Here is a 22834-nt window from a genome sequence, read left to right as displayed (position 1 = left end):
TGCACATGTAGCAGAGGATGGATCATCAGTGGGAGAAACCCTTGGTCCTGCCAAGGGTTGATGCTGCAGTGTAGGGGAATATCGGTGGAGGGGGAAGGTAGGAGAGAATGGGTGGGTGGGTGAACACCCTCATAGAATCAGTGGGAGGGGTGATCGGATAGAGGATATACAGGGGAAAATATCCTTATATGTACAATAGGATCATCACAGGCGGGTGGGCTTTGTACACTATCTCAGAGCCTCAGTTACAAAATGCCCAGTATGTGGGAAGAAACAGTACTATAAAATACCCAAGACAAGGGTGTAATTTACAGGCAGGAGGCTTTAGACTAGGGACTGGCAGAAAGCAGATTCCAGTCACAGAACCCTCTCATGTAGGAGAACACTCACATACTTACCTGTTTTATCACAGATTACCAACCTCACTGACAACCCTGCACACTGACACAAGACACATCCACACATCTATGAGCAGACACTGACTGAGGTAAGAAGGCCTTGTTCATCTTACTGAGCTCTAATCTTTACTTTTTATTATTTATGTTCTCATTCAGCTGTTGTGATTTTAACTTGTATCTCTCACTGAAAAGGGCTTTTATGATCATCATTTCTTTCTTTGTATCCTCTCTACAACTTTCTCAAACATTTAAATCTCTAGCATATTCCTTCTCACTCTCCTCTCTGCCACTTTTCCTTTACCTTCATTTCCCTATCTAAATGCTGATACACTTAATTAAAAAAACAACCTGTAAACTGTATTTTTTCCAACTAGAGTGCTGACTCTGAACTTCACGGAGAGCCTCTGTGACTAATATAGGAGGTATAGCGTATTCTAGCTCTAAGTATGACTCCTAACTTTTGAGTACATTTAAGGCTATTTTTCATTTGAAGTCAAAGAAGAATGTCTGCTGACCTCTTTGGTTTTAGTCATGGTTTCTGCAATGATGCTGGCAGCTCCTGGGTCATCTGTCACTGGGATAAATGGTCGAGAGGAGGCTGAGGGAGCAGATGGTGTCACTGCAGAAGGGGTCACAGCATCCTCAGAGGAGACGGTCTGCTTGGAGAGTACACCAGAGGAAATGTTTAAGAGGTTTGACAATTTGGCACATGGAAACCACTTACAGCATTCTGGAATGATTCAGTGCTCATATCACCTAGCAATCCTAGTGAGCCACAACAGCCCTGTAAGAAGAGCAGGACCCATGAATCAGACTATACTGAGTTTACATCTAAGGAGTCTTTTCCCAAACAGTTAACAAATTCTCTGGCTTTCTGACTTTGAACATTTCAGAATTCTGCTTAATGACTTTTTAAAAGAGTAAATCTACTTTCATTCCAAAACTAAGGAATCTCTTTAAATAGAATATATTTCATTAAGTCAAGCTCAAAGTCAAATGGCAGACATAAAAATGAGGTGACAGAAGAAGTGGGGCTCCTGGAAACAGAGAAGCCACCTTTCCCTTCAAATTCAACATCGCTTTAAGGTTCCCTTTTACCTCTCTCTTTTCTTGCCACAGATTTGGACTCAGTCTGTCCTCGAGATCAGCAGCCAGCATGCCTTCCTCCACATTCATGGGACTGGCCATGGCTGACACATCAGAAGCAGGTGCTGAGGAAGAGAATGAGGGGCACTCCACTGGGGCGAGCATGCCAGCTGGCATCAAGGCTCCAACCACTGCATCTCTGTTAGAAAAGAAAGCCAGGGTTGTGGTGAGCTACCCTTTCATCTGGGCATTGTAAGAAGAGCAGGATGGGTCAAGTGCTCACCAAAAGTATGTCATTATTTTTATAGAATATGCACAAATGAGTTTTAGAAAAGTACTGTGCATTATTAATCAGGTAGCCAACAGCTCTAAGCTAAAATGTATACCCCAATCTTTTTATAGATATAAGACACAGTAGCATTTCAGTCCACAATGGATTGTATACATTAAAGTATGATTTTATAGGACTGTATCAAGTAGAAAGGCTGCAGTGAGCTTAGTTTACATGCACATGCTCCTTATAACATGAATATGATGTGTTTCTGGGAATGGAACCTCCGTGTTACGGCACACAGCACATGGGGATATTTAAGCAACAAGTAGAAGAGTATCTAATCTAAAGCCAGATCACAGTGAGCCTCTAGCTCAGTGTAGGAAAACTTGTAAGGCTGTTGTTAGAACTTGAGGAATAGACAGCTGATATTTAATAATAACTTGATATAGTAATCAGCAGATTAACTGTCCCCTCCATGTCTAGTTTAGGATTGCTCTTAAGCTATATAAGCACAACTATCAGACCCACACCCAGGACACATTAACAAATAGGGCAACCCAATTTGCTGTGGTTTGGACCTTCCATGCTCCCCAAAAGACCATGTGGTAAAGACCTACTACCCAGCTATTACTCCTGGGAGGTGGTGGGACTTGTAAAAGATAAGGTCTAGTGGGTGTCCTTGGGTGAGGAGAGTAGGTCACTGAGGGACTGGAACCTTGATTTCATCCTTCTCTTTTCAACTTCCGACTGTGAAGTGAGCAGGTTTTACTCTGCCTCAGCTTCCTGCCATGATATGCTACCAGAAGCCAAAGCTAGAAAACTGACTAATTCAGGCTCCGAGACAACAGCAACAAATGAATGAACAACTACCTTATCAAGTGAGTCAAAGAAAAAACTTTTTAAACCATAAATATCAATAAAAATTACCATAAATTATCAACTCATTCTTTCTCTTTCCTTCACACTGATATAAAATATCAAAAAAATGAAGACATCCTTAAGCTTGATTTTCTGATTCATATTTCAATATTCAGTTGGGTTTTACTGTGAAGTGCCAAGATCCTGTAAGTCACCAGTGAAGGTATGCGCCTTGCAACTCTTAGCACTTAAGACAGGAACACAACACTCTTGTAAGCATCTGGACAATTAAAGTATTACAAAGCCACGAAGTTTACAAAATGTCAGGGTTTACAAGCAGCACAGCAGCCTACCTTGCGTACAGGATCTGCAGTGCCATAAGGATATGAGATAAGGCCTGCTGCTTGGCCAGGGTTCCTTCCAGTGACAGGAGGATCTTGGCCAGGGAAGGACGGTTAGGCTTACAGTTACTCACACCACTCATCTTATTGCTGGAAGAAGAAGAGTCAGCATCTGAAGGCACACCTAAAAAGGGAAACAGTTGGAGGCTGTTTTTAAGATCACAGATTGCTCTTTTCCTCTGGTGTGAGCATTTAGGTAATTATTTAGGCTATTCTAAAAACAAACCACAATCTGTGCTTTGATATTTATGAGGTGCCTGCTCACCTAAAATTCAAAATATACTGGGAGTTCTCAAAAAGCTCTCTCCTTTGCTGCCAAAATCTCAGCATCTATAGGGCAGGGCTCAAGAAGTTCCTCCCACCATTGAACTTAGGAAGAAACTTAGGAAGGAAAGAGTTTCTTTTGCTTATACTTCAAAAATCATAGCCCATTACTGATGAAAGTCAAGGTAGGAATACAGGCTGGAACCTGAAAGCAGGAGCTGATGCAGACCCATGAGGAATACTGCTTAATGGCTTACTCAGCTGCATTCTTATATACCCCAGGACCACCTGACCCGAGTTGACACCACCCACAGTGAGCTATGCCCTCCGACATCAATCAAGAAACAGCCGAACATACTAGTCTACAGGCAACATTACGATACCCCTACAGCGCGCACGCGCACACAGAACCACAAAACTACCTTAAAACCAACTGTATGAAGATGACAGAGGTCCTTAAAGTGGGAATGAATAAATCCCTTAAAGAAATCCGGAAAAACACAAACAATAAGAAGAAATGAATGAACCCCTTAAAGGAAGCCAAGAAAAATAAACAAATGGAGGAAATGAATAAAGCTATTCATATTCAAAACCCAAATATGAAAACAGAGCAATAGAGAAAAGAGAACCCGAGGGAATCCTGGAGATGGAGGATCTGTGTAAGTGAGCAGAACTACAGGTGCAAGCATAGCCAACAGAACCAGGAGACAGAAGGAAAGAACAGCAGGTAAAGAACACAGGAGGAAATGGTAACTCTGACAAATCCTAAAACATAACACCCAGGAACTCTGGAACACCAGGAAACGACCAACCCTAAGAATAGGAATAGGAGAAGGAGAAGAATCCCAGCTCAAAGACCCAGAAAATAGTTTTAACAAAATAACAGAAGAAAATTTCCCTAACCTTAAGGACAGGCCTATGAAAGTACAAGAAGCTTACAGAACACCAAAGAGACTGGACCATAAAATAAAGCACTCCTGAAGTACACCTGACTTCTCAATTAAAACTCTAAAAGCCAGAATGGCCTGGACAGGCATCTTACAGACTGTAAAAGACCACAGATGTCAGAGTAAACTACTGTACCCAGCAAAACTCTCAATGTCAGTATGAAGCTAAGGAGAGCAATTCAGGGGCTGGGAGGTGGAGAGCAGGGAGAGAGAGAAAGAGAGTGGGAAGAAGGGAGAGGGAGGGGGAGAGAGAGAGAAACAGGCAGGCAGACAGACAGACAGACAGAAGGAAGCAAGAATAAATCAGTCTGCTTAGAGAAGAGTTTTAAGCCAGAAAGATGAGTTGACCCAGTCAGCCAGAGCTCAGAAAGAATAAGGATGAGCTTATTGAGCATTAAGTCTCAGAGGCTGAAAACATTCTAGGCCTAGATAAGATAGGAAAGAGGCTAGAAGCTTCCAAGACTAGGTTAGCAGACTGAGGCAGTAAGCCTCAGAGACAACAATTAGATCAGACAATAAAAGATACTTTAACACACAAATAATTTCGATGTCTTTCAGTGAATGAATAAAGCATGAAACATTATTCAGTAACAAAAGGAAACAAATTCTTTACAAACATAGCAATTTAAGATGATTGTGTAGGTATCACACCTAGTGAAAAAGCAAATCACCAAAGTTCATCTATACAAACAAGATGAGACAGAAGCTACAGCCATCACGGAAACTAACAGCAGCAGGTCTTTCTCAGCACTACCCCATCAGTCTATAAACTACTACCGTAGATCTTCCCATAAGCTATACAAAGATCTCTGCAAAGTTTATAAATTGTGTTACCTAAGTATGAAGCACCTAGTGGGTCTCTTGCAGTCTGGAAGAGGACAGGCTCATGGACAGATGGTGTGGCTACGTCTACTGTTGTCCATGCTACACTATGTGATGACCCACAAGCCACTCGAGTGATCTTCTGGCCTTCCAGGCCTTGTACAAGTGTTGGCTTTCTGTTAACTGTGGTTGTACCATTGCCTTGTTGGCCGTGGTCATTGTCCCCCCAAGCATATACCTGTTAAGGGGAAAAGAATTCATTCAATTTTGAAACACTTACTTGAATGTGCATACAACATGAGTCACAGTACTTGAAAGAGCTGGACTCAGAGATAAAAATCATTTACAATGTATCAAAAGAGCATGAGAACACACAGTTCTGAGGGAAAATGAACTACGAAAATGCTTGCCAACAACCATAAATACTTAGTATTATTCTAATTAATTAATTAACTAATTAAATTTATTGCAGGGGGATGCGGTATACACACATGCTTTGGCTAAGTGTAATAACTCCACCACACTATAAATTGTTAAGAAAAATAAAAATGCCATGCACATTTTTCAAGTAATTTGCTTTTTAGATTTTATAATCATAAAGAATAATTCACTTCAGACTAAATAATAATATGCTAATTTCACTTTTATAAACCAAATTTAAAATATGGATCGATGAGCTAGTAATGGTATATTCTTATCAAAGCAACAAAGTATATATATATATATATATATATATATATATATATATATATATATATATATATATATAGAGAGAGAGAGAGAGAGAGAGAGAGAGAGAGAGAGAGAGGCATTTCCAAAATAAAATAGATGTGGGCTCTCTCGTAGGTCCAGCCTCTGTCAAGTAAGCATGTCCTCCACTGTGGAGGTTCCACCTCTAGCATGCGTCAGGTTTTTTTCAAAAGTAGAAACAGCTGCTAACAGCTTAGGACACTTTCAGTGATAATTTTATAATCCAGCATGGATTTCAGAATGGAGAGGAGATTTTTCCAAGGCCCCCAACTCAACCTGTGCTGACAATAGGTCAGTAAACAAGAAAAATGCCACTCAAAAGCTTTCAAGTACTAGGCTGATGCAAAACAGATTTTAGTTTTGGAGCATAAGTTTTAAATCATGTAAGTAGGTCAAAAAAGTATGTATTAATCAAAATAGGAACCATTATAATCAATAAATACATCTTTACTAATGAGAAATAAAGTTTGTTCTTACAATATAAAAATCTATGCTTCAGGGTGTGACAAACTCTTAGAAAACATTTTCTGTATCGGATTGGTTGTGCAAAGTATCTCTCCCATAAGATGGATGGTGAGAGGACTGGAGCATATGCTGCATGAGGCAAAAGACCACAGCCCATTGAAGAATGGCTCATGTCACTGATTTGCTGAGCTTCCTTTTAAGTTGCAATGATCTGAAAGCAGGTGAGCAGTAAACCGTCAACAATGACCAAGGCCTTTTTATGCTTCGTTTTGTGAAATTTTTTTTTTTTTGGAAAGTGTTTCTGGAGTTTCTCTTCTGTCCAAGTACCAAGCATGTCACAACTATACCATCCACTTTTCATCACATACCACAATCTAATCAAAGCACAGTTCTACTGTTCATGTATTAAGACAAGATGACAATGAAAACTTTCCAATTTGCTTCAGATACCAACTGACTATTGAATGGTCCGTGCTGAGGTAGCTGGCGATATCCTAAGAAGCCCTGTGAACCATCCTCCATGACTGCTGTCACTTGGTCATTGTCAACTCCTGATGCTCAGCCTCTATGCTTCCCACTTTGAAGGCTCTCATCTCACTGTAAACATCTGGAGCCAGAACTGCACTGTCCACTGTTAACAGTTCCTGGGCCAGAAACATTGCTTTTGGGAACTGTTGCCATGGCTTCAGGACTTACTCTGAACTTAAGAAAAATCACTCAAATTTGGGGTCTTTTTTTTTTTGGTCTAATATCATTAATATCATTTCAATAGTATAGCATAAATGACAAGTAATATGTTAATAGAAAAAAAAACAAACAAATAACCAAACACCCCACATATTGAGAAATGTGAGTTAAAGTGGTGCATAATAGGGGTTGTTGAGATGCCTCAGAGAATAAAAGTCCTTGTGGCCATAACTAGGGACCTGCATTCAGTCATTAAGACTCACATGTTGAAAGGCGAGAACAAACTCCACAAAGTTAACTCCTCTGAATTAAACATGTGTGCACACATACACACATATAGAGACATAAACATACTCAGTTATTTAAAAAGTATTCAATAATAAATCATTCATTTAAGAATATGCATCAGTATCAAATAGCAAATTTCAACAACATAGAAACTGTAATTCCATTTGAAATTCCAACCTAATATTAACCCTCATGCAAGCATCTCAGGAGTTGGTTTTTATTTTCTTGGTGTGGCATGTGAAAATGTGGCACAGGCTGGCCTATAACTGACCATGTAACCTAGGCCAGCTTTCAACTACCCATCCTCCTGCTTCAGACTCCCAAATGTTGGGGTCATAGACATTTATCACATGCCCACTCTGATGACTCCAGTTCTGACTAGCTAAGGAGTGTAGCCCGATGAGCACTCAAGAGAGCACCTGACCACAGGCCACTAGAGCCTTACCTGCCCTGAGTCTGTGACTGCGAGGCAGTGCAGGGCTCCAACTGCCACATGCACAATCTTTTTCCCTCTCAGTCCTTCCACCACCTGTGGCTTGCGCACATGCACATCAGAGCCGTGGCCTAGTCTGAAGTAGTCCCCTTTCCCCCTGAGAGGAAAGCAACAGTGTCATTACATGGTGACAGTTTGGCAATGCTATACAAGGAAACTTTCACTGCAAACATCTTCTAGAGAAAAGTAAGAACGTCATACAGAGTGCTCAAGATTCTTGAACTCTAAAACTAGATGCCATATCCAAATTTACTCATTAACTTGGCCAGTAAGATCTTTCATGCTATGATATGTCTTACAATAGCTTGGTTACTAATGATTTTGCTGTCCTTCTTTTTCTTTAAACAAACAAAAAAAATTAATAGACAACACTGCAAACTCCCCTCCAAAGTGCTGTCTGGTATGTATTTACTAATTGCCTGACATACCATCCAAGAATGGTCTGGGCATTCAATCCTTCATACTTTTTACATTAAAAACAGCTTTCACTCACACTCACACACACACACACACACACACACACACAAACACACACACACACACATACACACAAAACTTTTCAGGACCAAATGAAGTTAGAAATTTGTTCTGCTTTTCTTATTTCACATAGCTTCTAGTACAGTGAAAGAAAATTTAAATAAACAAAAAAACTATTTAAACCTCATGCAAACTGGTTTAAAACTTCTCTAGATTTCCTCACCCAAAAAAAAAAAAAAAAAAAAAGTGTAAGATCTTTCTGTAATATATGTAATCTCAATTCAACAATTCAAAAAATTTTTTTCTATATAATGGTGCCAAATGAGTAAGAAAGTAAGTTTTACAAGCAAGCTAGGCTGTGCACAGCTTGCCACACACTCGACATCTGGCAATAGCACTGAAGAAGTTCACTTACCACGTCCACACCACTCCCGACTTGGTGAGTGCCAAAGAAAACTGAGCTCCACACTCAATCTGGCAAACCCCTTGGCCATTTAGTCTCTCAATGTTCTGAGGAATATTACAGCCTTCACTTCCTCCTCGGCCCAATTTTCCAAAATCACCATCACCCCAGGAAAACACCAAACCTAGGTTTGAAAAATAAACCCCTTAGGTAAACAGTTGGTAACATTCAGACCCACCAAGAACCCAGCGTCACAGCAGCTCTTACCTTCGTCAGTCAGAGCCAGTGTCTGTGCGTCTCTACTTCCACATGCAACCTGGATCACTCTGTGACCAAGAAGGACTTTTACCTACTCAAGGACAAATTTAAAAACAGAATGAAGCACAGGAACTGAGAAAACAATTGAAGTCAATAATGTTCAAGTCTTTAAAAACCTAGACTTAAGGCTTATCTTTGTTAGAGATTATTTATAAGCAATAAAAATGTGTCTACTCACCATTTTGGGCTTCAGCTGTGTTGTATTATCCCCGTGTCCCAGCCGGCCATACTCACCAAGGCCCCAGGTGTACAGTTCCCCACTAGATGTCAGGGCTGCACTGTGAGAACTCCCACAGGCTATGTCCCTGATACGCTTGGTTTTCAGGGCCTCTATGAGCCTTGGCTTGTCACAATTCCTACGGTAAGAGTAAATTACACTCTTCATCAAACATCTTTTCACAGAGGTGGCCTATCTTTGGTCAACAATATATATATATATATATATATATATATATATATATATATATATATATATATATATATATATATATACACACACACACACACACACATTACTCTAACTATCAAACCTTAAAAGAGAGTATGTAAAAATCATAGTATATCCGCCCACGTTTTTTAAAATTTAATGTTTATTTTAATATACTTTATAACATTAATTTCCTGCAAAATACTAAGCAAATATACTATTATTCCTAGTTAAAAGTTCCCTGTCAATGAGTGAGATTGAAGGAAGCAGCCTTACATTCTGCTGAAGTGTCCAAGTTTCCCATCATCACCTTCACCCCATGAAAACACTTTCCCATCCACGGTTAAGGCTGTAGCATGCCGGCCACCTGCAACATTCATAAAGCAGAAGGTTGCCAAAGGTTTTTCTTGGAGCATAGCATGTACTCAATGTGTATATATTGGCTAAATGAATAAACAGAATTATCACCAGTTATCATACAAGCTATCTAGGTGACATATATGTAAAATAAATGAACTTTTTAGTAAATTATAAATTGTTAAAATATTTTATCTACAAAGAAGAAGCAAGATAATAATGACTATTAACGGGGCTTCTATTGCTCTTAGTATATAAGAAGTCAAAACTTAGATAAAAAGTAAAAATAAGCACATATAATTAGGCTGACCATCAACACAAAAAGTAATATACACCAGTGAGACTATTTAAACCCACCATTTTGAAAGCACATCAGCTTACCAAAAACTCTGAGTCGAATGATCTGCCTCAGGTTATAGGCATGAGCTTTGACTACACAATCAAGGCTCTACAAACTTTTGAGTGTCGGGACAGTGCAGCAAACGAGACTCTTGATAGCCAGCATTCACTTTCCAGTCTTTATGCCCAACAGAAGACCCCATATTATCAGGACAACAACAGCTTCAACTCTAGAGAGCTGCTGCCTGGGGACAGAGTACTCCAGCCACCTTCCCACAAAGAGAGGCCACAAGAGCCAGGGCTCTTCACAGGCCAAGACCCTAACCCTAGAGCAGTGGCTCTCAACTCTCCTAATGCTACTACACTTTAATGCAATGCCTCAGGTTTTGGTGACCTACAACCATAAAACTATTTTATTGCTATCTCATAACTGTAATTTTGCTGCTGAGTCATAGTGTAAATATCTGATATACTGAGTATCTGACATGTGAACCCCTCAAGTGAGCCACAGATTGAAAACCACTACACTAGGTGGTAACAAAGTAGAAAAGTAAATTTTTGTTTTGCATAAGCTACTACCATCTAAACTGTCTGTTACACAGGGTTCTATCATACCCTATCCAGTATGAGCTTGGTATCTAGAGTTCATCTCTATTCCTTAGGAACTTAGCATAGTGCTTCAGAAAAACATTCAGCAAAGCCAAAGCTAAAACTTTGAAAAGACAGCAATGAACTCATTTGAAAAATATCTTTCTCATCACTGAAGATTCATAGGTACTTCAAGGAATTTTATAAAAGCTACTGACTTCTACAATAAAATAAAATAATATAGTTAAGTAATAGAACTTTGTAGCTTCCTAGCTAAAACATTCTGGGCCTAACACAATCACTCCAGGTCTGAACACACAATTTTTTTTTTTTATATACCCACATGCCTAAAATGCCAACAATGCTAGCTTCCAGAAACCTTTATTAAGTACTAATAACTAAATCTTAGACTACCCAGTGATCTATAACATCGACCTTTTCTTCAAAGTGTTAACTAAAAACTTTGAAAAACAAAGCAAGAACACTTCAGTGAGTTATTTAAGGGCCTTAATAACTTAGCTGCAGGAGCAAGAACTTAGTAGGAACTGAGCACTGAAGAACATACCTGAGTGAACTGCTACCTTCTTGACCACGTAGCTGCTGAGGGCTGTAATCTGCCGAGGAATAGGAACCGTCCCACTAGACATACCCAGGCCTAGCCGGCCATTTGTGGCTTCTCCACAAGAATACACCTTCCCTTCCACGGTCACTGCAAGAACAGTCAAAAGAAGTGTCACTTTTCAGAACATAAAAAAGCTATTGTTTTATGTGTGCCAAACAAAACTTTTCCAATATTAGAATTATCATACCTGCAAACAAGCTCTTAGAACCACCAGCCACCTGAACCACATTCAGGGCTGACAGAGTCTCAGAGAATGAAGGAACCTTTATCTGGAATAGGATATTTAACACAAAGAAAAGAAAAAGTTGTTTAAACTTTTTAAATCGTACGTGAACTTACCAGATAATATACAGAACAGCTATTAGTTTCTGATTACCTTACCCACACAAGTCCTTCGCTCTTACATATACGAGCTAAAGTATTTTAAAGATGAAAGAATACTGTTAGATTGACTTAAAGTGGATTTTCAGGGCAGACACACAATTAGACCTGGAGCTGGGGTGATGATTCAGTCCAAGACTTGCCACACAGGCACGAGGAGTTGGGTTCAATCCTCAGAGTCTATATAAAAGAGCCAGGCATAGTTTACAATCTCAATGCTGGGGAAAATCCTTGGAAACTTGCTGGTCAGCCAACCTAACCTAATCAGTGAGTTTGATGTGTGAAAAGACCCTGTCTCAAAAAACAATGCAAATAGTGCCTAGGGAATGGCACCAGCAGGTCATTCCATATACAAGTACACACACCAAAAAGGAGCTAGTTGTTGGTAACATCTGAATCCTCAAAGACATGAGAGTTCACAACTCTTAACCTTCCCACCTAGGTACAGGAGAACATTTCTGTACTGAAAGGTATAAAATGAAGTACGCAGATTATGATTTGATCATAAAATACCACCACCGCCCACATACAGAGGTTTGTGTGTTTGAACATTTAGTCTCCAGTTGGTGGTACTGTTCTGGAGAACTGAAGGTTCTGTAGCAGATGGGAGCTAGATGGAGAAAATGAAACACTTGGAAGCTGGCCTTGAGGAAGCACAACTCTGCAGGTAGCCTTCTCTCTGCTTCCTGATCTGCTCATATGTAAGCAAGCTACCACAACCATGCCTTCCCCACCATGACAGACTGTGTCCCTCTCAAAATGTGGGCTCAAACTAATCTTTCCTTTCAGTTGCTTCTTTGAGGTACTTTGTCACAGCAACAAGAAAAGCCAATACACAATATAAAAATAAAACAAAAGGGCAAACTGCATTTCAAGTCACTGCCATGTTCACTCTCTTTGGTTTTGACTCATATCTCATGTGCAAACTGGGCATGGTGAGCAAAGGCAGACAAGGGGTCTCTGTGAGTTTAAGGCCAGCCTGGTTTACAGAGTTAGTTCCTGGCCAGCCAGGGTTACATAGTGAGGCCCTGTCTCAAATAGAAAAGAAATGATGTTTCTATTTTCCATTGTACATAGAATCCCTTTATTGTTATGCAGTGATTTGTTTTACCAACGTGAATGGACTACAGCCTGGAGCACGCACTGGAGCTCTGGCAGATGAAACACCGAGATCTACCTGCCATTGCCCACTTCAACATGGGCATAATGCAGTTTAAGGCCTCCCAAATAAAAATGAACATGGAAAAAGTACAAGTTGAGTTCTAACAGTCTCTGCTTCTTGACACTACAGGTGACCGAAAGGCATGACTAAAGATATTATCACAGAATTCTAAAAAGAGCAGAAATCTAAAAAGATTCTGATGGAGCTGTCGAATACTAAAATTTGGAGTTGTTTTTGGGACTCAAGATATTGCACAATGAACTCAATCATAGTTCAAATGTATTATTTGTTACAGTTATTTTTATTGTGTGGGATCTTATCTTTCTTGTAAGTAAATACTTTATTTACAAATTAGCCTCCAACCCAATAATTCATGAGATGAAGTTCAAACATGGGCGCTGTCATGCGCCTTTCCCTTGGCTTCTGACTTATTAACAGTAAGTGACTACCCACGAGCCACTCCACGAGGACAAATGTGTACATCCAGGTACACGTTTACCACTCCTCTGTGCTCACACAGCATCCTCTGCATAAAGCTATTTTACCTCAAATATCTAGAAAGCAAAGTCACAACTTATCCATCTCTGTACCATTATGGCATTTTACACATTATTGTCTAGGTATAAGTATTTTTTTGTACTGAAGGAAGATATAGTTATAACCTACAATTTTACCTACACATTGTCAAATCATTTCACATGTTTTAATTTATGCTCTAGTCTTTAGGTAGGCACAATACAACTATATCTAAAGGACAGAGTTTCTCACAAACTCAATTTGACAGTGTTTATTATTTTTTTTGAAAACTAAATTTCCTAAACCACATCTAGAAAGTATACCCTTAAAGAGTCTGACTCCTGCCAAGTCTCAGAAGCATCAGTAAGGATTTGCATCAGCCACAGGGCATATATAAGTACCTTAGAGCCTTTAAGCCCACCAAGCTGGTCCTTGTCATTCAGTCCCCACACAAACACTTTGGTTCTTATTGTAGCTGTTGATTCCAACCCTGGAGTCTTCTTTCTAATAAGACTGGATAGGAAAACAAAAGGAGAAACAGAGTTTATTCAACACAAAACATTTAAAACACAAAAGAGCACCTCCAAGTAATGAGCACATTCTAGCCACTCTTAGGAACTCTTTTAAGATTTGCTTTAACACAATAAAACCCCTAATCTGTATAAGTGTTTCATGAGACCAACATTTCTATAGCTATTCCATAGGTGAAAATCATAGATTTTTAACTCTCTTACCTTCAATACAATAAACATTCATATATTAGTTTGTTTTGGTTTTGTTGGTTTGTTTTTGAGATAGGATCTCACTATGTAGTCCTGTTTGGCATGGAATTTATAGCCCAATCTAGCAAGGACCTCACTAGGTGGACTGGGTTGTTCTTCAACTCAGAGAGATCTGCCTGCCTCTGCCTCCTGAGTGCTAGGATAATAGGTGCACATTGGCATGCCTAGTAATGTATACTCTTTTACCTGCAGAAGTTATACTTTAGCCTTTTATTTTTGATGAAGAACATTCTGGTATCAAATCAATTGATCATTCTTCCACCATAAGATTCTATGAGACAAAACTCCTATGATCCAATGCATATCTGTTTACTTCTTAAACATAAGTAAATATTACAAAGCTTCACGGGCTCAAAACAAGTCTTACTTGTCAATACGGTACAAGTAAACAGAACCCATAAATTCCTAACAGATTCCACCTAGAAGTATGTCTTGTGGCATGGGAGACAGGGTGGAGCACTGTACCTAACACTGTACCTTGAGTTATTCTGATATAGACACACATCAGGTAATATGCTACCTTCTTCCTTCATATCCTCTGTCTACAACACAAGCTAGAATGTCTGGCCACTGGCCCACTAGGCTGGAGGTTCTGCCATCCTCTCATTCTTGAGTTCTACCTACTTTACTGAACTCATCTCCTGACTTGTCCTCAATGGTAGAAAACTCAGTCAACATCAGCCACAGCATTAGTTCTCAACTTGATAAAAGTCTCAGAGTGCACTGGAGAGTGTTAAGATTTTTCTCAGCTGGTATTTTGGGGCCAAGTGCTAAAACACCACCCCCTGCCACCCCCTTTTACTTGTTTTCTTTTTTAAATAGATATTTATAAGGAATGAAAGATTTGGGGTTCTAGAAACTGACCTTAATACAGACTTGTCTTTCTTTAGGCATGTTATATAAAAATAAACATTTGCTTTAGGGTATCAGAACCCCCTGGTATGGAAATAAGAGTATAGAAAAGCTGATTTATCTGATAAAAGGCAAAGTAGAACAAATTAATATACAAGGTACCAGACTATCATGTAATAGATTTTGGGTCAAAATATGACTGAGAAACAAGAGCTGGCTGACATTCAGAATATCCAGTGAATATTACCATGTTCAGTTCTGAATGGTCAGCTAATAAACATCACATGAACACATGCAATTTGGGAGCTGAGACAAACTTCTTAGACTACTAATTAATCCAGAAATTATTAACTAATTAATAGTATTATTTAGAAATTTAAAGATGCTTCAGGTAGTACTATGTCCAATTTTCTGAGGTATCGCCAGACTGATTTCCAGAGTGGTTGTATCAGTTTACAACCCCACCAACAGTGGAGAAGTGTTCCTCTTTCTCCGCAGCCTCACCAGCATCTGCTGTCATCTGAGTTTTGGATCTTGGCCAATCTGACTGGTGTGAGGTGGAATCTCAGGGTTGTTTTGATTTGCATTTCCCTGATGGCTAAGGATGTCGAGCAGTTCCTCAGATGTTTCTCGGCCATTCGATATTCCTCAATTGAGAACGTTTTGTTTAGCTCTGTACCTCATTTTTTAATAGGGTTGTTTGATTCTCTGGTGTCTAGCTTTTTGAGTTCTTTGTATACCTTGGATATTAGGCCTCTATCTGATGTGGAGTTGGTAAAGATCTTTTCCCATTCTGTTGGCTGCCATTTTGTTTTCTTGACAATGTCCTTAGCCTTACAGAAGAAACGTTGCAATCTCATTAAGTCCCATTTGTTAATCTTTAACCTTAGAGCTTGAGCCATTGGTGTTTTGTTCAGGAAATTTTCTCATGTGCCTATGTGTTCTAAGGTTTTCCCTACTTTCTCATCTAATAGTTTCAGTGTATCTGGTTTAATGTGGAGATCTTTGATCCACTTGCACTTGAGCTTAGTACAAGGAGATAAGAAAGGGTCTATTTTCATTCTTTTGCATGCTGAGTGCCAGTTGGACCAGCACCATTTGTTGAATAGGCTGTCCTTTTTCCATTGAATGTTTACAGCTCCTTTGTCAAAAATCAGGTGACCATATACGTGAGGGCTCATTCCTGGATCTTCTATTCTATTCCATTGATCCACATGCCTATTTCTGTACCAGTACCATGCAGTTTTCAGCACAATTGCCTTGTAATATAGCTTGAGGTCAGGGATAGTGATTCCTGCAGATGTTTTCTTGTTGTTGAGGATGGATTTTGCTATTCTAGATCGTTTGTTATTCCATATGAAATTGCACATTGATCTTTCCAACTCAATGAAGAACTGGGTTGGAATTTTGATTGGGATTGCATTGAATCTGTAGATTGCTTTTGGTAGGATGGCCATTTTTAAAATGTTGATTTTTCCAATCCATAAGCATGGGAGATCTTTTCATTTTCTGAGATCCTCCTCAATTTCCTTCTTTAGAGGTTTGAAGTTCTTGTCATACAGGTCCTTCACTTGCTTAGTTAGAGTCACACCAAGGTATTTCATAGTTTTTGTGCCAATTGTGAAGGGTATCTTTTCCCTAATTTCTTTCTCCACATGTTTGTCCTTTGAGTATAGGAAGGCTACTGATTTGTTTGAGTTAATTTTGTATCCAGCTACTTTGCTAAACTTGTTTATCAGCTGTAGGAGTTCTCTGGTGGAATTTTTGGGGTCACTCAAGTACACTATCATGTCATCGGCAAAGAGTGATGTTTTTACCTCTTCCTTTCCGATTTGTATCCCCTTGATCTCCTTTTGCTGTCTAATTGCTCCAGCCAGGACTTCCAGTACTATGTTGAATAGGTAGGGGGAGAGTGGGCAGCCTTGTTGAGTCCCTGATTTTAGTGGGATTGCTTCAAGTTTCCCACCGTTAAGTTTGATGTTGGCTGTTGGTTTGCTGTATATCGCTTTTATTATGTTTAGTTATGGACTTTGGATTCCTGTTCTTTCCAGGACTTTTAACATGAAGGGGTATTGGATTTTGTCAAATGCTTTCTCAGCATCTAGTGAATGACCATGTGATTTTGTTCTTTGAGTTTGTTTATATGGTGGATTACATTGATGGATTTCCTTATATTCAACCATCCCTGCATCCCAGGGATGAAGCCTACTTGGTCATGGTGAATGATCATTTTGATGTGTTCTTGAATTCGGTTTGCAAGGATTTTGTTGAGTATTTTTGCATCAATGTTCATAAGTGAGATTGGTCTGAAGTTCTCTTTCCTTGTAGGGTCTTTGTGTGGTTTAGGAATCAGGGTTATTGTAGCCTCAAAAAATGAGTTAGGTAGTATTCCATCTGATTCTATCTTGTGGAATAGTTTGGAGAGTATTGATTGGTGTTATGTCCGCAATAAATGTCTGATAAAATTCTGCACTGAACCCGTCTGGACCTGGGCTTTTTTTGGTTGGGAGGCTTTTGATGACTTCTTCTATTTCTTTAGGTATTATGGGATTATTTAGATGGTTTACTTGGTCCTGGTTTAACTTTAGGATCTTGTATCTGTCTAGGAATTCATCCATTTCCTCCAGATTTTCCAACTTTGTGGAGTATAGGTTTTTGTAGTAGGATCTGATGATTTCTTGAATTTCCTCAGTTTCAGTTGTTATGTCTCCACTTTCCTTTCTGATTTTGTTAATTTGTATACTCTCTCTTGCCCTCTAGTTAGTCTCTGGCTAGGGGTTTATCAATCTTGTTGATTTTCTCAAAGAACCAGCTCTTGGTTTTGTTGATTTTTTCAATGGTTCTTTTTGTTTCTATTTGGTCTATTTCTGCCCTAATTTTGATTATTTCTTGCCGTCTACTCTTCTTGGGTGTATCTGCTTCCTTTTGTTCTAGGGCTTTTAGCTGTGCTGTCAAGTTGCTGATGTATGCTCTCTCCAGTTTCTTTTTGGAAGCACTTAGGGCTATGAGTTTTCCTCTCTATTCCACTTCTGGGCATATACCCCAGAGACACTTTAATATACAACAAAGATACATGCACCACAATGTTCATAGCAGCTCTATTTATAATAGCCAGAAGCTAGAAAGAACCCAGATGTCCTTCAGTAGATGAATGGATACAAAAATTGTGGTACATTTACACAATGGAATACGACTCAGCCACCAGAAACAATGACTTAACCAAATTCTTAAGAAAATGGCTGCATCTAGAGAATATCATCCTGAGTGAGATAACCCAGTCACAAAAGAACAGAAATAATATGCAGTCACTGATAATGGGATGCTAACCCCAGAGGCTCGGACTGCCCAAGAAACAACTCACAGTGTGAAGTCCAAGAAAAAAATAAAAGAAAAGAAAACAACAACAACAACAAAAAAAAGTCATGCTCAATCCTTACACACCAAGAACACATTGACAAATTCCGGGTTACAACCTGTATTACATATACTTTTTGCTCATTGTAAAAAAAAAAAAGAAGAAAAGAAAAAAAAATTGTATTGATTGATATTTTCTACAACATTCTTTTCTTTCTGTTAAACTCTCTCACATTTTTTTCTAAAGTCTTGGACAACCAAAAATTTGCCTGCAAATTTTTCAATGCCTTATTTACCATGTGGAAAGAGTTTGGTTAAGTTCTGTGTATTAGAAACACTGTGCTTCTCCTTTAGATGTTTTGTGTACTATTGTTTTTCTAGGAAACCCCATTGTGGTTTTTATTATTTCTATGTGCCCTTTTACCAATAAAAGACGGTAAAAAAAAAGAAGAAGAAGAAGAAGAAGAAGAAGAAGAAGAAGAAGAAATTTAAAGATTCATTCAAAGGTCAAATTTCCTGTTAAGATATGCAACCATTTAAAAAAAACCAACTCATAACTACGTCATGATTACCTCACATATATAGAAGATGTATTAATCAGACCTGCTCAACTCATTTTAAGTAAGAAGACATTAATCTTTAATTCTCACATATACTGTAGATAAGCTAGTATATGCATATAGTATTTTCTTATCTTCTATGAAAAAATAAGTCAGGATGGCATCTGAAACCAATACCACAGGCCCTAAAATAATCTGGCTCACCCACAGTTGCTGACCCACTCATGACTAAGAGCACGTATTGAGCTGTAATGCAGATGGAACTACTTTCTCCGTCTCCTTACATCACTGGAAGCAAATAAAAGCAAAGTTTGTTCATTCAACTAAGTTGGTGCCAATGCCTACGGAGGGCTCTGGCTCTGCTAGGAATTCAACACGGTTGTAGCAATGCTGGACAAACAGCAATATGTTTGGCACGTGTTTGCCGAACAATCCCACATACACAGACTCACCTACAGAAGCACAAGCTGTGAAGAAAGGATAGCTACAGTGTTGCTAATAGGACTGCAATGAGGCCTAAGGTAGCCCTTGTTCCACATATGTCTGGAAAGTCTGGGAATTAACTCACAAAGAGGAAGCTGTCCGCCCTGGCATATGCTGCTTGATTATTTTTGCCTGCTCATTCTGATTCATAAAACACTGACCTTTCCTGTCAGGGGCAAAATTCCACTGTAGCCCCTCAAAGCAGCACACACTCCCCTTTTCCCCGTTCCAAACTGATGTAGAAGACTTCAGTTTTTCTGTTCACCACAGGACTGACACACACATGACACTCCACAGGTATGTGCTGAGTGATGAGGACAGTAGTGATCATCAGTATTACACATAAAGTAATGTGGGACTAACAAGAAGTCGTAAGGTTTTATAAAAATTATACACAAGAACCTAAAGACAATCCAGAGACAGTTTTAAACATGTCCATGTATTTAATGTCACCGAGCTATAAACTTAAAATTGTTTAAATAGATATGCTTAGAATATTCCACCATAATAAAGAAAAGGTAAAACATTTAAGTTAATAGTAAAATAACTGGTCATAAAATATATACTATACGATTACTTGGGAAAAAAAAATCTTTTGGCACAATGGGGGTCAAGGAAGTTACAAGGATTTACACCAAAACAGAGATGTTTCAAGTTAAAAAATAAATAAAAGTAAACTTTATTTTCATTCCTCTCTCATGACTGTTTTTGAAATGTGTATTTTTTTTTATGTTTTACTTTCTTGGAAGTTAATTATTCTTGAAACCCTAACCAAATCTATCAAACTCTAGTAGGCCCGATGCTATTGTCATTTAGAGCCAGCATTTACTCCAGAGAATGAGACAGAAGGTAAGTGAGCACAACAGCAGAAACTCTCACCTCCCAGTGCTGCCCTTGTCATCCTCCTCCTCCTCATTGTCTGAAGCCAGAAAAGGAACTGCAGCCAAATCTTCCTCCTCTGCACGGATGCGTCCCAGCAGGATGAGGCCATGGATTTTGCAGTCGATTCCCGAGCTCCTGCACTGTTTTATTGCAATCTCGATGTACCTGTGATACTGGATGAGAAAACAGTGAGTATGATCATCACAGACTCAAGAGGCAGACAATGTTCTGGGAGGATGGGGAAATCCAAAACTGCACTTGTTATTTCACAAATCTAAATTAGGCCAAGATAAAAGGCCACCAATGTCAAAGCAACAGAAAGAACACAAATAGCATAAAGAAGTTTAGGTGGATTTTATTTTTCCCACACACAGAAGCCAGTTAATTCATCTGAGTACACCAAGGACAGACAGATGGACATTGCCAGGGAAGTGCCCTGAAGGGACTGCTAACTCCATGAGACCTGCCAAGAGAGACAGGGTGAGCTGTTGGAATTCAAACTGGAGGCAGGACTTTAACTACCGTGGCAAACCACACACTACAAAGAGGTGAAAGAATGTGAAATTGAACATCTAACACCTAAAATCCTCCTTCCTGCCCACCACCTGGAAGGCAGGTGACCTCATAGCTGGGCAGTGGGGATGTAGGAAGAATGCCACAGAGACTGAGCCAAGGCGGCCTGTCTATCTGCCAAGGAGGGGTAAGGGATCCTGGGATTGAGAAATCCCACGAAACAAGTGAATCAGACCCAGGGAAGGAGCTGCAAAATCTGGAACATGGTGCAGCATCAAAGCCAGGAGCACCATCCAGACCCCAAGGTACAGTGCACAAGCACCATGAGACCCTACCCAGGCAAGGAGGAGATACTCAGGCTACATGGAGTTTGTGGCGGCAGAATTTAGCACATACTTCTGAATTTTCAAGAAACATTATAAACTCAAATTCCATCTGCAAGTTATTTTATTACTACCTCACAAGTACAACAGTTGAACCACAGGGTACAACAACAAAGAAGCAATTTCAAGATCGAAAATATTGCCAGAAAAATCTAAGGATAGACATACTAAGTGTTGACAAATGGTTGTGGATGTAAAGAATAACCTCAATCAATTTTTAAAAAGAGTAATAGGAATTTGCACATACTTGCTACCACAATCGGTGAAAATGTAATCAGTTTGGTTTCTTTTTCTAGAGTGGTTGTATAAAATAAGGTACTGAAATATGTAAACTATTTAAGAAGGAAAACATTGGGCTCTGTGCTAACGCATACTAGTCATCCATGTCCTACACGAAATCACACAAAAAGGAACAGGGCTACTACAACTCACCTCTGCACAGTCACTTAGCAGGGGCACAGTGGTGTCAGTTTGGTTGATATTGATTGTCTTTAGTTCAATTAGGTTATTTAAGGAATTTCCACCTAGAACAGATAAGAGTAAAGAAATCAAACAATCTTTATTAAAAGTAAGGAGATGCTTCTTTTAAAGTAAATGAATTCAATTACCTGACACCACAACTAGAGATGGCATGTAGCTGCTGTCTGCTGGATCTACTATCATTTTTAATCTATGAACAAGAACATCTGGGAAAATCTCCAAACGAATCCAATGCTTTTTATAAAAAGAAAAAAAAATTCTCAGTTACCAAAATTTGTTATATTTTTTCTGCTAAAATACCACTACTAGTATGGTAGCTCAGTGGATAAAGGTACTTGCTGCTAAACCTAATGACCTAAATTCAATCCTTAGATTGTAGACAGACAGACAGACAGACAGACAGACAGACAGACAGACAGACAGACACACACACACACACACACACACACACACAAAGCCTTTTTTTTTTTAAGTTAAAGTAAAGTAAAACAGTATTGTGGAAGTGTGAACCTATGAGATTTTTTAAAAATACAAACTGTAACATGAAAATTTAACCTTACTCTGGAAAACAAAAATATCCCTGCTGGGGATTTGATTTGTGCTCATATGGAAATCTGCATGTCTGCTTTGGGTCCCTGCCAACAGCTGGTTTTTTGACTGGTCAATAAAGAGCCAGTGGCAAATGACTGGGCAGGAGGACAGAGGTAGGACTTTTAGGGTTCCCCTGGCAAGAAACACAGTAGAGAAAAAGAAGGGGTCTGTCACAGAGCAAGCTGTGAAGGATCAGGAGGGTAGGACTCTGTAGTCTAAGTGCAGAGGGAAAGCCGCCCATGGTCAGCTGCCCAGAAGGAAACAGGCAGCAAAGATCAAATATAATTTAGAAAGTGCTAACTCAGGAATACGGAGGGGAGGGTGGACTAGCTGTGGCGAGGTTTGGAAGTGCCCATCACTGAGCTAGTTAAGGCAGATTAAATAAAGGTTGTGTCTTTCATTCGTGAATCCAGAGCTCTTGGGCAAGTGCAGAGCTGGGCACTCACCCCTAGGAGCACAGAGCCTCCCTTTAAATATTCATTGCAACACATCCCTCCCCACGTCCTAATTAGAGCAAGAACTCACTCCAAGCCCCCATATATAATATATTTATAAACTTCTGGCTAGAGGTAGTCCTTTTATACTAAGTCACAGAAAACACTATAGTTGAGATAAGATAATGCCCGCTGAC

General features: G+C 39.3%; 1 protein-coding gene across 2 annotated transcripts in view; it reads right to left on the bottom strand.

Moving 5' to 3' along the window:
* Positions 1-22834, bottom strand: part of HERC2 (HECT and RLD domain containing E3 ubiquitin protein ligase 2) — a 162655-nt gene that overhangs the window by 38108 nt on the left and 101713 nt on the right. The window contains exons 54-68 of one of the 2 annotated variants that reach the window (XM_080914641.1): positions 21741-21846; positions 21565-21656; positions 20234-20409; positions 13725-13836; positions 11452-11533; positions 11208-11351; positions 9635-9725; positions 9110-9287; positions 8881-8962; positions 8626-8797; positions 7686-7830; positions 5063-5288; positions 2970-3141; positions 1497-1683; positions 914-1057 (exon numbers count right to left, since the gene is read on the bottom strand). In XM_080914641.1, coding sequence (XP_080770767.1) covers positions 914-1057; positions 1497-1683; positions 2970-3141; positions 5063-5288; positions 7686-7830; positions 8626-8797; positions 8881-8962; positions 9110-9287; positions 9635-9725; positions 11208-11351; positions 11452-11533; positions 13725-13836; positions 20234-20409; positions 21565-21656; positions 21741-21846 — 2109 coding nt within the window. The remainder of the gene's footprint in view (positions 1-913; positions 1058-1496; positions 1684-2969; positions 3142-5062; positions 5289-7685; positions 7831-8625; positions 8798-8880; positions 8963-9109; positions 9288-9634; positions 9726-11207; positions 11352-11451; positions 11534-13724; positions 13837-20233; positions 20410-21564; positions 21657-21740; positions 21847-22834) is intronic. The other variant, XM_080914642.1, reaches the window with a different exon arrangement.

This window comes from Micromys minutus (assembly GCF_963924665.1).
Source record: "Micromys minutus genome assembly, chromosome: 3".
NCBI lineage: Eukaryota > Metazoa > Chordata > Mammalia > Rodentia > Muridae > Micromys > Micromys minutus.
The sequence above is the reverse complement of the archived record's forward strand: the minus strand, read 5'-3'. Positions and strand labels throughout refer to the sequence as shown.